At 43.1% G+C, this 20,867-nt stretch overlaps 2 protein-coding genes across 3 annotated transcripts; both read right to left on the bottom strand.

The window, feature by feature from the left end:
• Positions 1-4,503: 4,503 nt before the first annotated feature.
• LOC131469275 (uncharacterized) lies at positions 4,504-6,051 on the bottom strand (the record flags this gene model as incomplete). The annotated part of the gene is made up of 3 exons (XM_058644272.1): positions 4,504-5,429; positions 5,623-5,732; positions 6,042-6,051. Coding segments are annotated over 3 exons (903 nt in total), but the record flags the coding sequence as incomplete, so codon positions are not given.
• A 1,822-nt stretch (positions 6,052-7,873) lies between these two features.
• On the bottom strand, positions 7,874-17,151 carry LOC131463538 (proenkephalin-A-like). 2 transcript variants are annotated; one of them, XM_058636561.1, is made up of 4 exons: positions 16,167-17,151; positions 15,659-16,054; positions 11,936-12,082; positions 7,874-8,749 (listed from the first exon to the last, which is right to left on the bottom strand). In XM_058636561.1, the coding sequence occupies exons 3-4, from the start codon at positions 12,077-12,079 to the stop codon at positions 8,150-8,152; spliced, it is 744 nt and encodes a 247-aa protein (XP_058492544.1). In that variant the 5' UTR covers positions 12,080-12,082; positions 15,659-16,054; positions 16,167-17,151; the 3' UTR covers positions 7,874-8,149. The 2 variants fall into 2 exon arrangements, with proteins under 2 accessions (XP_058492544.1, XP_058491701.1); XM_058635718.1 differs by lacking the exons at positions 15,659-16,054; positions 16,167-17,151 and adding an exon at positions 13,065-13,860.
• Between the last annotated feature and the right edge of the window lie 3,716 nt (positions 17,152-20,867).

The raw sequence follows: 20,867 nt of genomic DNA, 5'->3' as shown, positions 1-20,867 counted from the left end.
GTCGAAGCTGATCAGGGATGAGTCTCTCCAGGGTCTTCATGACATGAGACGTCAGTGCCACAGGTCTGTAATCCTGAGAGCCACTGGGACGTAGCGTCTTTGGTACTGGGACCAGGCACGACGTCTTCCACAGCACTGGGACACTCTGCAGGCTCAGACCCATCCTCAAGAGGTGGTGAAGGACTCCTCACAGCTGGGGGGCACAGGCTTTGAGGACCCTGGGGCTCACACCATCTGTTCCTGCAGACTTGCCTGAGTGGAGTCTCATCATGCCTCTGGACCTGATTGTCAGTGAAGGTGACAGGTGTGGGAGGGGTGTCAGGTCTCATATAGGAGGCAATGTTGGAGAGAGGGGGAGGGGGATGGAGAGAGAGTGGAGTAGCTGGGGGTTGCAGGCCAACAGGTAAGCCTGTGGGAGGGAGAGCAGTCACTGCAGTGTCGAATCTGTTAAAGAACAAATTCAGCTTGATGGCCTGAAAACAGTGATGGTCTTCATACCACTCCAAACCTCTCTCATGTTGTTTTGCTGGAGTTTCCACCCCAGCTTCCTCCTGTAATTGTCGTTTGCCTCCTTGATCTTGACCCTCAATAGTTCCTTTGCCGTTCGCACCTCCTCCCTGTTGCCAGCTCTGAAGGCCCTCTTCTTATCATTGAGGAATGTCTTTAAGTGCTTAGTTACCCACGGCTTGTTATTTGGATAACAATGTACGGGCTGAACTGGAACAAGGGAGTCAGTGCAGAAGGTGATATAGCCTGTTATGCACTCTGTAAGCCCATTCAAGTCCTCAGCGTGGGGCTCACAGAGTGCCTGCCAGTCTGTCACCTCAAAACAGCCCTGCAGTGTCTCCAAGGCGTCCCCTGACCATCTCCTCACAGTCCTTGTGGTCGCAGGCTGCCTCTTCACAAGAGGCACATAGCAGGGGGTGATGTGAACCAGGTTGTGAGACGACCTGTCCAGTGGGGGGAGGGCAACAAATCTGTTCTTTGATGTTGATGTGCGCAGGATTACACCACCAGTTGTTGATGAGAACGGCAAGCCCCTCTCCTTTCCTCTTACCGCTCGCGGTACAGTCCCTGTCAGCCTGAACAGTGTGGAAGCCTGTGATTTAGGGCTGGGCAATATGGACCAAAACTGATGTCGCGATATTTTTTGTTCGAATGGCAATATGCGATATTATAACGATATTTTGAACAAAGCGGGTTAACTCGCTAGCTGACAGCTGATAACAGAAACCCGGAGACAGGAGACCAGAAACCCAGAGACCAGAGCCTCAGTGTCGGACACGGTAAACAACGAGCCACTGATGTGTTTTAAGTCCACTTGGAGCCAAAATCTGCGGCTAACATCTGAACGGCTAACAGCTGGTGCCGCTAAGAACTCGCAACAACAAACAGGCATTACGTCACTAGCTCAACTTTCGTTTTGTATTAACGAATAATGAAGATGGTTAAGAAAAATGTATGAGTAAAAGTACACATTTTATTTAGGCAATATATCAACTACATATCTCTTTCAAAAATATACCGGTATAACTCTTACTACTGGTATATCGCCCAGCCCTACCGTGATTGACGTGTTATCGCCAGGAATGTCCCGGTGCAGCCATGTCTGCGTGAAGCACATTAAACTACACTCCCAGTACTCCCTCTGACTTCGGGCCAGCGCCGTCAGCTCATCCATCCATTATTTGCCAGTGACTGTACATTCCCCATGATGAGAGATGGAAGACGCGGCTTATATCTCCTCCTCGCCATAAGCCTCCGCTGTTTCACATCCTCTTTCTTCCTCCTCTTCTGCCCTGCACCTCTGCATCGTCGATGTGTTTTTCTGCTGGTCTCTGGAGTAAACAAAGCATGCGCTACGGTCCCATCTCTCAGAGAAAGTAGAAGTTCCGTAGCGATAAAAAAGGAAAAAACTCTGTCAACCAACATGTTTAGAGAAGGAAACTACTTAAACACAAGTTACTAAGACATACAAAAAGAAAGCATGAGAAATAAGTAAAAAAACAAGTAGAAGACTGAACAGGAGCGACTGCAAAAGGCTGCACACCGGTTGACGCATGCGCACACACTGACTGATGCTTTGTTTGTTTTGACCTGCTATTAAAAGCCATCTTCATCCAGATGTTGCCTTCGTATTTACATTTACACCTCATATATTTTCATTTGTGAATCACAGTAAGAAGGTCAGATCCCCAGCCGATCAAGGGCCTTTGTGAGTGAACTTGCTCTCCTCGTGTGTTTGTTCGTCTCTCTATGTTGTCCTTGAGAGGGACTGGTGACCTGTCCTGTGTGTCAACATTATACATAAACGTTCTACTCCATGGAAACACAACTTTGATGTATATGTTGGCATTAAAATGATGCACTAGAAGTCAATCCAGGCCTTTTAGAATCATCCCTGTAAAGTTTTGGGAATAAAAAACAGTCATGTTTATCATTTTTGCGTTTTTGCAACACACGTTTTGGGATGCCGTACTTAGATATTTGTTCACTCTGACTCTGAAGGTTTCCTATCACAAAATGTTCATTCATGTTTATTCATGTTCATTTGCGATAAAGAGTTTTTTATTAGCAAGTGTAAACAGGAAATAGAGGAGCGGTGATGCGTGTTACCTGCTGTATCGATGTTTTTATGGCAGTCATCTTTTTATTCTTATGTAACATAATAGCTTGGTTGGTTGAGTCAGTGATTAAAAATGGAGCTGAAATGGATCATGTCAGTGAATTTAACTGCTGCTTTTGTCCCTTTGTCCTCCTCTGCGTGGGCACTGGACATCATCGTTTGTTTGACTTAACCTCCTCTCAGGATCACACGTTATTTTCAAGTGTGGATGTGACTAAAACAAACTGTAAATATAAAGTGAAATGTGTTCAGTAAGGAAGGACTTGACCAAATTTACAAAGTGAGTCATGGGTCGTCTCTCACCACACACAGATTTAGCTTAGCTTAGTCAGCAACATCTGTGTCATCTTTTAAACCAGAAAGACTTCCTTGGAATGATGTTGCTTTTTGTCTTATTTAGTGAGTTTTTACATGCTTGATGGCATGTATTATTTTTACATCATGTTGTTCAAAAATTGCTTCAAGTTTGTATCTCCGATCTGCATTGTGTATTCGCACTGCAGTGCACTCATATAAATGTCAAACTAAACCTTAAAGGGCTTTAAAAATAAACTTTTGGATGGAAGAAATAAAGTTTTGGTGACTAAACGTTTACATACGTAACACTCTGAATAACTAAATAATAATTGGCAAATACCAGTTGTTAAGGTAAAAAATCATCCAAGCTATTTGACCTAGTTATTTCTGTTTGCTTGTTAATGGTTTGATTCAGGTTAAGAATGATTAGAAGAGATGAAGCAGAAAATTTTGGTAACCCTTTATTTTACGGCCCGCTAATAACCTGGTATTTACTAAGAAACTAGATGGTAACAAAATGTAGTTAATAGGAATGTTCCTAATTTATTACCTAGTAAGAACATGGAAACATGCTAGGAAACTAGATGGTAATACAATCTATGTATTAAGAAATTACCATACAGAAAGGATAGTAAGTACTACTTACATGAAAAACTACCAAGAAACTAGATGTAATACAATCTATTTACTAAGAAAGCCTACCCATACTGAACATTTGTAAGTACTAAGTTATAACATACTGAGTACATGAAAACATACTAGAAAAGTAGATGGTATTTCAATATACATATTAAGAAAGTATCATAGTAAAGGACAGTTAGTACTAAGCTATTACCTAATAAGTACCTACAATACATCGGTGAGCTCCAGTTACATACCTTTAAAGAGCATTTACTGCCAATCCGGAAGTTTTCTGTTCTGGCTTGATGATGTGTCATGTGGGCTTAATGAACTGTCAAAGTGTCATGTTCTTTACTGGTACTAAAATATCAGTTTTTGTGTACTTAACATGTACTAGGACTGTTAAATAACGCAATGCATATTTCCCTATAAATATAGAGTACTTTCTTACCAAGGATACAAAGTCGACTTTAAAAGTGATGAATTTGATAAACTCAAATGTGCCATGTTCTTTCCCGGTGCTAAAATATCACTTTTTGTATAATTAATATGTACCAGGACTGTAAAATAAAGTCATGCATATTTTCCTACAAATACAGTACTTTTTTTATTTTATTTTTTTACCAAAAAAACATAGTGAGCCTTTAAGTGGATATGTATTAGTAAAGTACCCATACTAATAGGATAGAAAGTTCAAAGCTATTATCTATTAAGTACATGGAAACATACTAGGAAGCTATAGTAAAAATATCCTCTTTAGGAAGGTACCCAAATAAATGTTTAGGGAGTACTAAGTTATTACCCCACATGTACATGATACTTACTAATAAACACCACAAAGCGTACATGTATATACCATAGAAATGGCAACCTTAAAATGGTTGGATTTATTAAACCATCAGTCTTCTTTAACATTTACACTTCTTCATTAAATAACCCCTTGTTAAAGCTCACAGATGTTCTTTTTATATAACTGAACACCAAATACATTTAACAATGTTCCCAAATAAACTGACATTTAAGCCAAACTATAAAGTGCTAGTTAAAAGTGCGATGTATAAGCAAGTGTTTTCTTTTTTTTTTGTTTTTTTTTGTCGTCGTCTTAGTCAAGGAAGAAATGTGTTTTTAGTCGGCGGTGGAAGATGTGGAGGCTTTCCACTGTCCGGATGTCGATGGGGAGCTTGTTCCACCATTTGGGAGCTAGGACAGTGAACAGTCTCGAGTTCTGTGAATGCCTCTGCGATCCTCTCAGTGAGGGGGCAGCAAGTCGGTTTGCCAATGCAGAGCGCAGTGGGCGGGCTGGGGTGTAGGTTTTGATCATGTCTTGGATGTAGGCTGGACTGGATCCGTTTGTAGCATGGAATGCAAGCACTAGAGTCTTGAAGCGGATGCGAGCAGCTACAGGAAGCCAGTGAAGGGAGCGGAGGAGCGGTGTAGTGTGGGAGAACTTTGGTAAGTTGAAGACCAGTCGAGCTGCTGCATTCTGGATGAGCTGCAGAGGTCGTATGGCACAGGCAGGGAGACCAGCCAGGAGGGCGTTGCAGTAATCCAAGCGTGAGATAACAAGAGCCTGGACCAGAACCTGGGCCGCCTTCTGGGTTAGGAGAGGCCGTATCCTTCTGATGTTGTGCAACATGTATCTGCAAGATCGAGCTGTTGCAGCAATGTTGGCAGGGGGGGAGAGATGGTCATCAAGTGTCACACCCAGGTTCCTTGCGGTATGAGAAGGAGCTACCACAGAGTTGTGGAGGGTGATGGTCAGATCTGTGGTGGGAGAGCCCTTTCCTGGGAGAAAAAGAAACTCGGTCTTGTCGAGATTGAGTTTCAGATGATGGTCAGACATCACTGAGATGTCGGTCAGACAAGCGGAGATCCGTTCTGCTACATGTGTGTCCGAGCTAGGAAAAGAGAGAATGAGTTGAGTGTCATCGGCGTAGCTGTGATAGGAAAAACTATGAGTGAAAAACAGAACCAAGAGAGTTGGTGTACAGAGAGAAGAGGAGAGGGCCCAAGACAGAACCCTGAAGGACCCCAGTAGTTAGAGGACAGGGTTCCGACACAGATCCTCTCCAGGTTACTCTGTATGTTTGGTTTTGAAGATAGGATGAGAGTAGGGTAAGTGCAGAGCCTAAGACACCTAGTTCTTGAAGGGAGGAAGTAAGGATCTGGTGGTTAACTGTGTCAAACGCTGCAGAAAGGTCCAAGAGGATGAGTACAGAGGAGAGAGAGGCAGCCCTGGCAGTGTGGAGTTGCTCAGTGACAGTAAGAAGTGCAGTTTCGGTCGAGTGACCTGCTTTAAAACCAGACTGATGAGGATCGAGAATGTTGTTCCGGTGAAGGTAGGAGGAGAGTTGATTAAAGATATCACGCTCCAGAGTTTTGGAAAGAAAAGGAAGAAGAGAGATAGGTCTGTAGTTATTTACTTCAGACGGGTCAAAGGTGGGTTTTTTAAGGAGGGGGGTCACTCTGGCCTCTTTAAGAGAGTCCGGAAAGCAACCAGATGATAGAGATGTGTTAATGAGATGGGTAAGGAAAGGAAGAAGATCAGAAGCAATTGACTGAAGAAGGAGAGACAGGATAGGGTCAAGGGGGCAGGAGGTGGGGCGGGCAGAGGTTATTAGGGAAATAACTTGATCATGAGATAGAGGGGTGAAAGAGGATAGAGAAGGAGAGAAGGAGATGAATTTGTGGCTGGTAGAGTGGTGAGATCAGGAGGTGGGGTTGAGAAAGAAGAGCGAATGTCATCTACTTTTTTTGTGAAGTAGTTGACAAGGTGAAATAGTAGAAGGGAGGAAGGAGGAGGGGGAGTGAGGGGTCAAGGAGGTTAGAGAAAGAGGATTGAATTTTAGTCTGATAGAAAGATTGTTTGGCTGCAGAGATAGAGGCAGTGAAAGTGGAGAGAAAAGAATGACAGGAAAGCAGGTCGTCAGGGTGTTTTGATTTCCTCCATTTCCTTTCTGCTGCCCGTATCGTGGCTCTCTCAGCACGCACTGAGTCAGACAACCACGGGGCTGGGGAGGACTTACGAGAGACAGAGAGAGTCAAGAGAGGAGGACAGAGTAGAGAGGAAGGTGTCTGGCAGAATAGGGATGCATGAGGGAGAAGGAGTCAGCTGAAGGAAGTGCTGATAGAACAGTTGAGGACAGAGAGGAGGGGGAGAGAGAGCGAATGTTATGACGGACAAGTGCAATATCTGATGAGATGAGATCATCAGATTGGGAGAGTGGGAGAGAGTAGGATATGAAGAAATGATCAGAAACACGAAGTGGAGTTAGTTGTACTTACTGTCCTTTCTGTATGGGTACTTTCTTAATACATAGATTGTATTACCAGCTAGTTTCCTAGTATGTTTCCATGTACTTACTAGGTACTAACTTAGTAATTACATAAAGTTATTTTGGAACTTTACTATTAACTATGTTTGGTTACCATATCGTTTCTTAGTAAATACCAGGTAATTAGCAGACTGTAAAATAAAGGGTTACTGAAAATATTTGTACTATAGCCTGACTATGAGTCACATGAGGTTGAACACTCACTCCAGTGGAGCTAACAGCTAAGCTAACAGGTGAGTTTTCTATATTACTTTGCCATCTACAGTGTGAAACTCGAACTACATCCACGTCCTGTGCTTCTGTGTCCTCTGCTGAATTACTTGGTCATTACTTCACATAATCTGATGCTCTTCTAGGCCAGCTTTTATATGTTGGAGTTTTTACTTCCCACCCCCCAAAGTATATATATAATATATATAATATAGAATATTTTCAGATAAGAATTATATATTATGGACGTACATGTAGTCTCTGGGTTCTTCCTGAAGCCGAGCAGAGGTCAGTCTGAATGGAACTTGATTAATAACCTCAGTAAACATTTTCCTGTGGAGTTAAATCACCATGTTCAGGTCTACCTCAGGAGAACATGAAGTCGATTTCGTAACCTATGTTCCCACTTCGAGGAGAATAGATGATAAATTACAGCACATGAGTGGACACCAGTGTGATGGACGGCATCTAATGCGAGACAAGCAGCAACAATGGAGGATATTCAGCAGCTTTTTATCCTGCTCAGTTTGTGGCTTTATATGAGAATAGACTACGGGCGTTGAGTGACATTCTTCTGTCGCACTGTACCGTACCATTTTATTCTGGTAACCTAAAGGAAGGTTGCCAAATAATGGAACAGTAGGGCTGGTTATTGTAGTACCATTCCCAATGGAAGCAACAAAAAATACGTACCATATTCTACCGAACCAAACCGTTCCATCCATGGGCTGCCCCATTCTTGCAGACACATCAACTTGAAAAAATTAAAATTACACACAAAAAATACACCTCAATCAACAGATTCTTTTAATAAATAATATCAACAAACCCAAAAACCAAAAATGATTTGTGTACAGTTTCTGTTTAACTTTTTTTTTTTTTTTTAAATACAGGACCAACTGATCCAATGAAGGAGGCAGCAGCAGCAGCACGTTATACAAAGCCAGATGATGCAATGTAATTAGCAGAGGGAGTGGGCAGCTGATTCAGACACCAAGTCCAGACTACACGGTGATTGGTTGGAGGAATGGAGGGATTGAAGGGTCAGAACTGTGGCATCCTAGTCCATGAAGCCCCCGTACCTCTTCTGTAGCTCACTGCCGTTCTCCCAAGCCCGTTTTAACACGCTCCCACTCTTGCTGCTGTCCACCAGCCACTCAGGCCTGCCCACGCGCCTCATGAACCCTCCGTAGCGCTTCTTGAGCCCACGGCCTAACACCGCCTCCAGCAGGTCGCTCTGTGCGACCCCACTTTCAGCTCGACGCATGAACCCTCCATACCTCTTCACCGCCTCGCCTCCCTGACCATCCGCCTTGGCGCCATGCTCTGCTGCTGCGTTCAGGAGCTTTAGGATCTCCAGGCGAACACTCTCCTCCTCATCCTGGGTGCCAGTATCCTCTAGCGTCCCCTCTGGCGAGGAGGAACGGCGAGCCATGAAACCGCCATAGCGCTTCATGAAGCCGCCGTACTTCTTGGCCAGCAGGTGTTCTGGTGATGTTGCGTCCTCGCTGTCAGAGATCATGATGTCTGCTGTGTCCTGTTCCTGCTGTTCACGCGGGTCAGCGTCCAGAGGGATGATGTTTTCCTCCACCAACAGGAAGTCCCGGCACAGACGGAGCTTCTGGCTGTCCAACCCACCATCGCACTCAAGTGAGCATGTCTAGAGGGAAATAAAAAAAGGTTTTTACAACATGCTGTTTTTTATGGATAGCAGCTGCAGTGAAAACTGAGAATGGGAACGACATGAAACACCATGTCAGAAATGAAGTGCTGTTCATGTTATTACTTTATGATCATTGTAAGCATCTTAAATGGCTCTATAATAGAGTTCTCAACAAGCCTGAAAATTACAACCCGACCCGACCCGGCCCGCGAGTCTTTAAGACCGAACCTGACCCGGCCCACACAGCAGCACTAATTGTCTGCCCGAACCTGACCCGGCCCGAAATCCCCCCCCCCCCCCATTTCCCATTGATCGAATCGCTGTGTTTTCTTTGCAGCGGGAGACGGGCGTTGACGCAGCACCTGTCTCCTGGCTCACATTATCTGGGTCCTCCGGTACCGGCAGCTAACAGGTGGGACTTCACGTACTGTTTTCCCTTTGGTCAGCAGGCAGCATCCGGTTGCATCTGGTTGAATTTTGACCACAGTAATGTTACAGCTTTGTGGAGATCGGTTATGGACTCTTTTTTCCCCCATCCGATGTGCATGCCATTGACGCATGGCCAAATAAAACATGCGGATTATCTGCTGTGGTGACACCTAAAGAGGGAGGAGCCTCAAAAGTGAAATAAATAATAATGGGTCCACCACCCTTGCATTATACATCATGGAAAACAATGACGTCATAGATCGGTGGTTCTCAAACGTTTTACATCACCTCGGAAAATATTGAGCTCTCTCAGTAACACCGTTGTCATTTATTATATTTATATTTATTGTTATTTGCTTCATTTTCTACACACTCCGGTCAAAATTCCACTGGTTCTGAACCTTAACAGGTACAAGGTTTTGACTTTGGTTAATACTGAATTCACAAAATAATCCTTGAATCACTTTTTTAATAATTGGCACTGGATGATTATTGTTTGTTACTCGGCCAATTATTATTCTTGTTATTAATAATTGCAAATTTTTGTTCTCAGAAACTTGATAAAAGTCACAAACTTTTAAATACAAAAATTTGAAATACAAAACTTTCTTTTAAGACCCGTTTCATACATTTATTGGAGGGACAGACCATTATTGGTATCTAATAACACAATAGTTTTAATATTAATGGTAACAGTGACCATTCAAACAAAAATACACAAAATATTAAACATTAAAAAGATATAATCACTATCACATTATTTTTCTCCTCAGGGCCTCCCACAGTCCCTGCTCTTACTTGAACTTGTGTGAAGATTGTGTTAGAGAGAGAGGTCGGGAGTCAACAGATGCTGTGGGAAAACAACCCACTGCATCTGTTTTAAGAAATAAAACACAGTTTCTCATTTGGAAATATCTGCCCCAGCCGCTGACACGGTGTCACATTAGCATAAAACGCTGCATGTCCCCCACCAAACAACCCACTTATCCCACTCATTCTTTAACTGAGTGTGTCCATAAAGCCCCAGTGGCACGAGTATAATCAGACTAAAGGTGTGTGTGTGTGTGTGTGTGAGGCCACGGGGGCTGTGTGTGTCCTGCTGGCTCCACCTCCCTCCAGCCCTCATGTGTTATCATTGGATTTCACTTATTTCAGCCATCAGGAAAAAAAACCCTGAGTGATGGCAGCGAGGGCGGATTCTTGCTGAGCTTTCTGAAGACAGAATTAACGAAGAGGAAAATTGAATTGAGGGCATATTGGCGCCCCGGGGGCTGCGAGGGTGGAGGGCAGCAGCAGCAGCCTCTGGTGGCCATGAGGGGAAGTGCACGACAAGACGGCAAAGACCCAACGTAATAACATAATAACAACCTTTCAAACCTTTTACTTTTTTGTTTTTATAGTACAATGCACAAACTAGGAGCAGCATATTATTATATTACTATTCCATTCTATTGAATAAATCATTCGTATTGATTCAATAAAATCTGCTCATTAAACAAGTGAATGTGAATCTGGTAAAGGAATATATTAGCAGCGGTAGGAAGGAGAGCAACACACGATCACTCAGCGGCACAAACACAATTATTTTCCATAAAGCCATTAATATGTAAATAATTGATTTGCTGTTTGGTCCATAAAATGTTGTTTCCCAAACCTTGAAATGATGACGTCCTCAAATACATCAAATATAATTCAGTTTACGGTCATATATATATGTATATGTATATATATATGTATGTACATATATATACATATATGTATGTATATATATATATATATATATATATATATATATATATATATGTGAAGTGAAGTGTTGACAGAAGAGAACAGTGACAGATGACGAGGTTTTGTTATGTCGACGTCTGCAGTCGACGGTTTTATCATCATCATCATCGTCATCATCTCGTTGTAATAACGGTGAGCAGAAGATAAAAGACAAAAAAAGACGGGCGGTGGGGAAATGAGAACAAGAGAGGACGACCGAAGGAAGAAAAAAGGACAAAAAAGGTAATTAGAAAACAAAGATTAGAAAGAAAACAGGAAAAAATTTAAAGACACAAAGCAAAACACTTGAAGTGAAGGAAAAGAAGCAAGATTCAAGAAAAAGCGCCCCTGAAAGCTTCTTAAATGTGAATATTTTCTGGTTTTTTTGCTCCATAAGAGAGAGATTGGGAAACATAGATCAACATTTTCCAATATTTTCTGACCAAAAATGCACTCGATTAGTCTAGAAAATTATCAACAGGTCAATTTCAGCCCTCGAACGTATTTCTCTTAATACAATGACACACTTTAAACGGTAACTAAGCTCCTTTTATCTGAGGGTAACTCTGCCCAGTGCCCCCTCAGGAGGAGCGAGGGGGAGAAGGTGGGCAGTGCAGGGGGGCGTGGTCATCTGACAAAGGTGATGAAGCAACACCTCTGGCATAAAAGGGGGAGGAGTCTGATTAGATAAGTGGGTGACAAAAGAGTGAACCAACGACGCAAGAGAAAGCCGTGAATGCAGTAGCGGGCAGAGGGCAGTAGATACACTTTTATACACAATACACAAATAACATTACCAGATACACATTTGCGACATTTTTAATGTGTTTTTCTAAAACAATATGCTACAAAGGAAGCGCTTTAATATGGAACTGTCTGGATATATTAAAGCTTCGCTAACAAGGCAAGAAAAACAAACAACAACCCCCACAAATGTGACGTCATGCAGAGTAAACAAAAAATAAAAATCTAATTCAGTGACATTACCAGCGGGGAGAAACCAGACTGTTGTCCCAGCAGACGGTACACACACAGGGCACACTCTTTCCCACAGTCTGTGGCGCCCGCCAGTGACAAACACGCACCCAGAACCAGCATCCACATGCAGCTGCTGTGAGGAGGGGCAGCCATGGACTGAGGTGGGGGGACAAGAAAATCACAAACTGTTATTATTCTGCATCACATTAAATATTGAATAAATGAATATGAATCACTAACTCAATTGATGATAATAATGACAATAAAAAGTCTTAAATGTGAATATTTCCTGGTTTCTTTGCTCCGTACGACAGAGAAAAATAATTAAAACTGATAACAAACCCAGACATTTGAGAGACGTCTTCATTTCACAACACTAATTAATATTTTCTGACATTTCATAGAGCAAGAAAATGATTTGGTGAATTGAGAATGTAATGATTTTTCAGCTTCGGCTTAAATGTGACAGAGAAATCATTAAAAAAAACTGAATCATTTTAGTTTGAGGACAAAATACTGATCAACATTTTCTGACATTTTATGGAGCAAACAATAACTCTAATCATCCAGAAATTGACAGATTAATCAGTTGTAAAAATAACTGTTAGTTGTAGTCCTAACTATTGTCATTAGTATAATAAAAACAATAATAATACTAACAATAATAATAATTATCATTATTCATTTCTTCAAAACCATTTCATTTTAACATACATAACAACATTTAGTTGCTATATCTGGTTTGTGAATAAATCCGGGGAAACACTGATCAACATTTTTCACAATTTTTTTTTTTTTACATTTTATGAAGAAAATATCTCATCAAAATAATTTTAAATATTATCATTATTATTATTATGAATATTTAAGAGATGTAATTAAATAATTGACTGTATATATGTATATATACTGTGCATATATATATATACATAGATGTATATTGTACAGTATTGAATGTATTAATCCATCTCTAATTTGTTACATTAGTGTTTTCTGCTGAGTCTGCGTTAGAATCTTTGTAAAATCAATAATCAATTAAATAAGTGTGTGTGTGTGTGTGTGTGTCACTACGTTACTGTAATGATCACAGTGACAGCCGTAGTTAATAATAGTAATAGTTTAAAAATGTATCTCTTACCTCTGCGTTATTTTAAACTGGATTAAAAGCCGCTCTGTGAGTTCCTTGCCCGCGCGCGCCCTCGGGGGAACCGGCGGAGTTGGAAACCGTGGACTGGCTCGCGCTCGAGCAGCGACTATAATATGTGCGCGCGGCTACCGGTGTGGCACGCGCTGCAGCCAATCAGCAAACTCTCTCTCTCTCTCTCTTTCTCTCTCTCTCACACACACACACACACACACACTCGCCCGGTGCGCTCTCTCTCTGACTCAGTCTCCAGTTCTACCGGGTTTGTACCGGACCACAGCGAAGTCTGTCACCGGGGGTTCAACGTGAAATTGCGCACTAGTTGTGCAGCTGCTGGGAGCCGCGTTTAAGTAGTTTGCGGCGCTTACGTCACTGGGGCAACAGGGGGATGGTGATGATGATGATGATGACGCGACAACCTCCTCTCACCACACACACACAATTGCGCTTCATTTATAGTGAGGACACTCAGAGGCATTCCCTAGTCCCTTAACCGAACCATAACTAGCACCAAATGCTGTCATGTTAATGTAACCAAAATAATGTTGTATGAAGGTTGTGACAACATAACATTAGGGGAACGTGAGGAAAACTTTCCATATCAATTGCGGGGAACCTTCAGGGAACCAAAATAAAATGTTCTATAAAGGTTGTATGAAGGTTGTGACAAAGTAACTTTAGGGGAACATTCTGGGAACCAAATGTGCAACCAAGAGAATGTTAGGAAAACTTTCCATATCAATCACAGGACAACCTAGGAGGGAACCTTCAGGGAATGTTCCCACAATCAAAAGGTAACATTCTCAGAACACTTTGGAACAAAAAGAGAACGTTCTATAAAGGTTGTATGAAGGTTGTAACAAATATAGTTAGAGGTAATGTCGTGGAGTAAAAGTAAGAATGCTGCACAAGAACGTGTGTGTGTGTGTGTGTGTGTGTGTCACAGGGTTTTTACCTCACAGTAAAGATGTATGGATGTAATCAGGGGGGTCACACGTAGAAGCCCATGTGTGCAGCCCACAAACACAACTATTTACATCAAAGACAAGTTCACATATGACAAAAGAAAGTATTAAAATATATCTAAGCGCAGCTACAGTGTGAAACATGGGGGATGGAAAAGTCACGTAGCTCTTCCCTGGTGTATCACAGCAGAGAGGGGAAAACAAAGGTTCCTCGTGTCTCTCAGTTAAAACATCGCATATTACAAAATAATATATGGCATTGTTACATGAACATACACTCATCGTCCCTCCTTGTCAGTCCTGAGTCATTCTGTGTTCCATGTTTTTGCATTTCAGATCGCACTTAACATTGGCCCGCAGTCGTTTTTATACTCGTTTCTAAGTCCTTGTGTTCACACGAGTGCTGCGTTTGTGCATGTGTGTGTGTGTATGCGCGCACCAGCAAACCATCCATGTCCATGGTTACCGTCCTCTCCATTGTCTCTTTTGACCAAAACAAGAGTACACCATCAACTGGACAGTAAACCTAGAAATAAGACACATTTTCTTGTTTTAAGAAGAATAATCTGCCACTTTCACACTATAATGTGTCGTAAAGTGAGGGCAAAACAAAGAAACTCTGTCATGTTTCTATAAAATGAATCTTCCTTTACTTGATTAAAGTGTACTGTAAGAATTTTACACCTTAGAATGTCTTGTGTTTGCACACAAACCTGTGAAATCTGAAATTTTACGAATTTTACTTTTATATTTAACACGTTATGAACACTCAAACCTGAAATTTCATGCAAACCTTTGTTTAAACTTGTCACTGGTTAATTCAAGCTCAAAGTAACATCTTATTAAGACAAAGTTTGGTATTTTTAGGGCCTGAGCCACGAATGGCAGGGGCCAAAACCGCTCCTGGCACGAATTTGTGTGAGGAACCTATTGTAATCCTTCAGACTATTATTATTCCTCTAATTTTTTAGGGGGTTAAAGTGCATAAAACTCTTGAAACTTTGCACGGGTGTCAGGTCTGGCGAAAATGCGATATTGGCGTAGGACGTGGACCCGTGCGTTGCCCCAGGGCTCTATAGCAAAACGTGGATGGAGCAAGCCAAGATTAAGTTGCACCGAATTTCCTGAAACTTGTTGGGAACTTGTGATAGCCCAAGACGAACAAAATTACAGCGACAGTTTGTACTAGTTTTTTATTAAAATTGTATGCTCCACTGCGGAAATTGGACAATACTTATGAGATGCTTTTTCAGCGAATATTCTGTTCAAATTTGTTTCACACGACCCACCTGTGGGTCACGACCCAGTCTTTGGTCTACATGACGTCTTCTATGTTGGGCTGCAGGCTCTTTACTGTACAGACAGTGCCTGTACAGTTCCTTTATTACAAATCTGATGGGCTTCAGTCACTGCCACACATAATCTATCTGTTTGATAAGAGATGAGGAAATCATTCATGTGATACATCATTTCCCTCCACAGTCTGCTGTAAAAGCCGTAATGACACCAACCGCAGCATATAAATCCTGAGAGGTAGTTGTGACAATGTAACGATTAAAGGGAAACCAGCGTGTGCTGACACTGTATCATTAACATCAGATAAAAAAATGGCAGATCACTCACGAAACACTGAAATTGCAAAGTTGTATTTGTCCAGATTTCTGCTGGCTGATCCTTTCAGCTCAATACTCCCTTCTGGAAAGGGTAACCAGAACAAGTACGGCGGGTACAACTCGACTGTCTTTCTGAAGGTTTATTCCACATACACAGTTAAACAGCAGTTAGACAGCAGTCAGTTAGTTAGTTAGACAGTTAGTAAGTTAGTAAAACCGACAAGTCGTACAGGTTCTGATGATAGATTTTCAAAGGCACATACGAAGGTTAATATATAACAAAACATGGCTTTGACAATGCACCTTAAAGGCACTTTAAAGGCAACGGTGCTTTGATACCAATTACAGCAATGAACAGATAATAGAATGAAAGATAAATAGCTTTGCCTGCTAGAAAGTTCTACACCTCTCACTTGGCCTACTGATTCCTGAATCTAAGTAGGCCACAACAACTACGAATTCTACCTTTCAAAATGGGTACATAAAGCTGCATCGCTGGGTACGAATGTGTTACACACAATATGGATAACAGATACACATGACAAATAAAGGTTTCACTGTCCATGAACACATTGTCCTTGATGACACAGTGGCATCCTTTACCAAAACACACCACCAACCTCCTGATGTACTCGTGGAGGGTGGTGGAGGGGGGTTCTTGATACTTTGCCGAAACACACCACGTGATGGGGATTTCTGGATGGATCCAGAAACCATCATGTGGTGGGGAATCTATTTCTGTTCCTCCACTGGCAACAGAACCACCAGCCTCCTGACACCTCTGTGATGGATGGTGAAGGGGCAGTTCTCCATCCCTTTGCCTTTCTTACTCTGTCCGCCGAAAACTGGACAACTTTGGCACGTCCTCACTTTCACGTCTCGTACTACGCCTTTCACATCAGGATGAGCTTCCGCAACTCGACCAAGCCTAAACTGGCCTTTCAGTGCATTCTGGTCAGCCAACCACACTAAGTCCCCCACTGTGACATTTCTAGCGAGTGTGTGCCACTTCTGTCGAACGAAGAGGCTTGGGCCTGCCAGTTGGCTCCACCGCTTCCAGAACTTGTCGACCTCGATCTAGACCGCTCTTAGGCGCAGAACGGGGTAAGTCAGGCGCACAACCCCTCGAGAGTCCCCGCTAGGCCCAGCACGGCCAAGCAGAAGTGAGTTGGGAGTGATGACTCTTACAGTCTTGTTTTGTACCTGGGCTCTCGCGCCAATTGGTCCTTTGTTTGACGGATTAGCGGCCAGGTAGAGGAGAGTCTGGAACTTCCACAATGTCAGCATGCTTTGCTCTCAAAGCCATGCAACTGAATACCACGCCCCAGACTTTCATCTTTATTCCCCGTCTCACAGTGTCTCTGATGACGTAGCGGGATGGCGTAAGGGGATCTTGGAATGCAGTTTCAAGTTCGGTCACTGTCAGTACTACCTCCCACTTTGCTGGAATAGGGGGTCTCCCTATACGAGCAACCCACTTCTTTACAGCCTTTCGGGTATAACTGACCACTCCACAGAGCTTAGGTAGAGAGAGCTGTCCCTTCTCGGACCCACTTGGACTGAGAGTGCGGCTCCCCACAGTGTCTCATCTTTCTTGGTCTCAACAGGGGTCGATTTTGTCTCATATCCTGTTGACTGGAGCCCTGCTTTCCCAGGAAGGCATAGTTTGTGGGGCTGCTCACATGTGCAAGCCACTGGGTTAGCATTGCTCAGAGAGTCTGCTCTCTAAAGACAGTATCACCAGGTGCTTCTGCTCTTGTTTAGGGAGCTCTGGCTCCAATGAGCTGTGGCTTCTCTTCAGTTCCTTTGTTTGGTTTGGAGTTAGCAGTGGTGTGGTTAGCAGGAGTGGGCTGGTGTGGTTAGCAGCCAATTCCTCCTGTGCTAAGCTCAGCTTTTCTTCTGGTGTCTTGAGGTCTTGATGCAGAGCAGAAACTTCTGACTCTTTCTGGTAGAAGTCAGACTGAAGCTCAGTGAGATTTTCCTGACTTTGCACCAAGATCTCCTGTAGCTCTGCAGTCTGGGTCTTTACAGGCATCTGGGCCCTCAGTTCACTCTGCTCCTCTACCTTCTTGACATTGACTTCCTGTAACTCTGTCACTTGACCCTTCAGTTTCTTCTGCTCCACTTCAAAGGACTCTGTGGGACCCGCTTGCGCCTGGATAATCTCCCAATCAGCCTTCCTGTTCCCGGAGATCTTAGGCAAGCTTATCGGTGTGATCTTTGCTTTGGGTCGGGCCCACTGAGAGCTGTCTTCTCCCCCTGTGACTGTACCAAAGTTGCTGGTGGGCACAGTTCCCCTTTGTCCCATGCTGGTGTTGGTGGGAGCAGTGTGAAACCTCGGTGGCCGTGGTGTACTGGTGAGGGTTGGAGGCTGAGTAAAACTTGACAGTAGGTCCATAATTAGGTTGTTGAGGCTGTTAAGGAGGTTGATGAGGGGGACTGGTGCCAGCTATGGTGCCCTGCCTGATAGCTGAGTGGGTGTGAACAGGTGGGGTGGTACTAGCACAAGTTACTGGTCAGGTATGCCCATCTCCCCGTTTGTTATCCCGGCAGCATGCCCACTCATCCATCAGTTCCTCCTTTTTAATTTCCAATGTTAAAAGGAGTCTCCATTTTTCTTTACCGTATGGCCGATAGTCTTTCCAAACATACACTGTGTCTGAGTTTGTGGAGTTCTTGATCCAGTCCTTTCCTTCTGGCCTCTTGCTGATTCCACTGTAGTACATTTTAACTCCCGAGTACCTTAGCCTGATTGAAAGCTGAATTGAACCGTGTCACAAGGGCGTCTATATCCGACTTAGCATCCTTGAGCCACAATATTTCCATAGTCTCACGGTACCTTTGCACAATGGCGTCGCTCTTTGCTAGGGCATTGCTCAGTTCACAGTTGTCGTCCGTTGGGTCTATCTGTCCCAGTTCTTTGATATATTCATTGCAGGCGTCGACGAAAATATCACAGTCGTTTTCCAACCCTGCCAACTCTTGCGACAATTTTTCTGTACCTAGACGACCAGCGTTGACATTAAGGCAGTTAATACGCGTTGTTAGGCTCCGCTGCGCATTTGACCGTCTCCGCTGTAGACTTTCCAGATCTGGCTTGTCGTCTGCCATTTTACTTCTTTGAACTACTGACTCACTCCGGAATTGGAATTGTTCAAAGGATTTGACTCTCTCAAAAAGTGTGGTTCGTTGCCAATGACTCGTTCAAAGGATTCAATTCTTTGCAAACGACACGTCCATGAATGGCACACGAATGTCCACGCCCCTAGCTGTCGACGTCACAATGTCACAGTCTGTGAGGCTCTTCCGTAGCACTGTTAGTGGCTTAACTGTTTAGCTCTTCGCCCAGAAGAGATCTGTATTCCTTGTGCAATCTTCACAGCCTTCCACACGGCTGCGGCACTTCCTTTAATGCTTCAACAGCTCCGTTAGCTCCTTGCTCTGGTTCCTCCGTTTTAGTGATTCACGACTGCTTCACCAGTACTCCGGTCCTGGTACTTCATAATTGCCGCCCTCCGCTCGGCAGTCCGTACTCCACAGATACGGCGCCGACAACGGTTTTACAACTGTCCAGATTTCTGCTGGCTGATCCTTTCAGCTCAATACTCCCTTCTGGAAAGGGTAACCAGAACAAGTACCGCGGGTACAACTCGACTGTCTTTCTGAAGGTTTATTCCACATACACAGTTAAACAGCAGTTAGACAGCAGTCCGTTATTAGTTAGACAGCAGTCCGTTAGTTAGTTAGTTAGTTAGTTAGACAGTTAGTAGTTAGTTAGTTAGTTAGCAGTTAGTGAGGTTGTAAAACTGACAAGTCGTACAGGTTCTGATGATAGATAGATTAACAAAGGCACATACGAAGGTTAATATATAACAAAACATGGCTTTGACAATGCACCTTAAAGGCACTTTAAAGGCAACAGTGCTTTGATACCAATTACAACAATGAACAGATAAATAGAATGAAAGATAAATAGCTTTGCCAGCTAGAAAGTTCTACAGTATTTGTGTAGATTGACTTGTGTGCTTTATGATCCAACGGTACTTTTAAGTTTTATGTAAGGGTAAAAACAACCCCATATATTTGACTTATTGTATACTAAAAATCAGATAAGATAAGACGACAGCTATGTCGTAAAATGCTAAGAAATGTGATTTGTATCTAAAAGCACAGCTTTGTTCAGACCTGGCTGAACCTTCATCCACTGTATCACCACTTACACTTGCAACCACATGCATGTTTTATGCTGCAGTCACACCAAAACAAGACATTTGCATCATTCATTTGCAAATAGACAGTGGCAGTTGCTGGTCTTTGAAACAAGGAAAGCTCATTTCAGTGGTTCCGCCTTTCAGACAATTCCTCCAGTCATCACGTATCAGCACGTCTGTGCCCGCCCACTGCTCCATGGACTCCCAGAGACACCAAGCTTTTATTTATCCATTCACTGTCTCGCTCACCGCAGTGGAAGAAAAACCTATTCTGTGTCCAGCTCAGTCTCATAGAGATGAATTGAAGTTGGGCTTCCACTGGTTATAATGTGCCGTGCTGCTACAGCAACGTATGAGAAGAAAATTTTCATCATCATGGTATTAGATGTTTCTGTGCTCCAACACACCTGATTCAATAACGACATATTCATTTGGATCAGGTGTGTTGGAGCAGGACAACATATAAAACATGCAGGGCATTGGGTCACCGAGGACCAGGATTCAGGAACTCTGGTCTTTAAATGGGAGTAGGCTAATTACAAAAGGGGCTAGAGACGGTTTAGGGGGCAACTGTGGTCCAAGTGGTGATTGGAGTATTAGGAGCTGTAACCCCAGAATTAGGGAAGAGTAACTCCAGCAGGTTCCAGGAACAACATCTGAGATCTCAGTCCAGAAAAGTGAAGTCCTAGGAACTGCTAAGATACTGCGTAGAACCCAGAGGCCTCTGGTATAGAAGACCTGAGCTTGGAGGCTTGATTTAGATGTAATGTAGGTGTTTTTGTCTCCGTAAACCACTGCTCTGGAAACCAGTGGTAATGTAGAGATAAAAACAAATCTTTATAGCTCTCAGTTAGAATAACTTCTTCCTCCTTACTGAAGTAGGTGCATTTTGGTGCTTAGATGTCTATTTCTATGTGAAAGTACACAGAGCCTGATGGAAAAACAAAACCCTGGACTGACAGTTAATACCTGATATCTCTGGTTTGGGATTTAGGTTTTGTTGAGCAA

Source organism: Solea solea, chromosome 1, assembly GCF_958295425.1.
Source record: "Solea solea chromosome 1, fSolSol10.1, whole genome shotgun sequence".
NCBI lineage: Eukaryota > Metazoa > Chordata > Actinopteri > Pleuronectiformes > Soleidae > Solea > Solea solea.
The sequence above is the reverse complement of the archived record's forward strand: the minus strand, read 5'-3'. Positions and strand labels throughout refer to the sequence as shown.

Coding starts and splice junctions, on each gene's coding strand:
- LOC131463538 (XM_058636561.1), bottom strand. CDS start 12,079: ATGGCTGCCCCTCCTCACAGCAGCTGCATGTGGATGCTGGTTCTGGGT. Junction 8,750..11,935: donor AGTCTGGTTTCTCCCCGCTG/GTAATGTCACTG, acceptor ATTTCCCTCTAG/ACATGCTCACTTGAGTGCGA.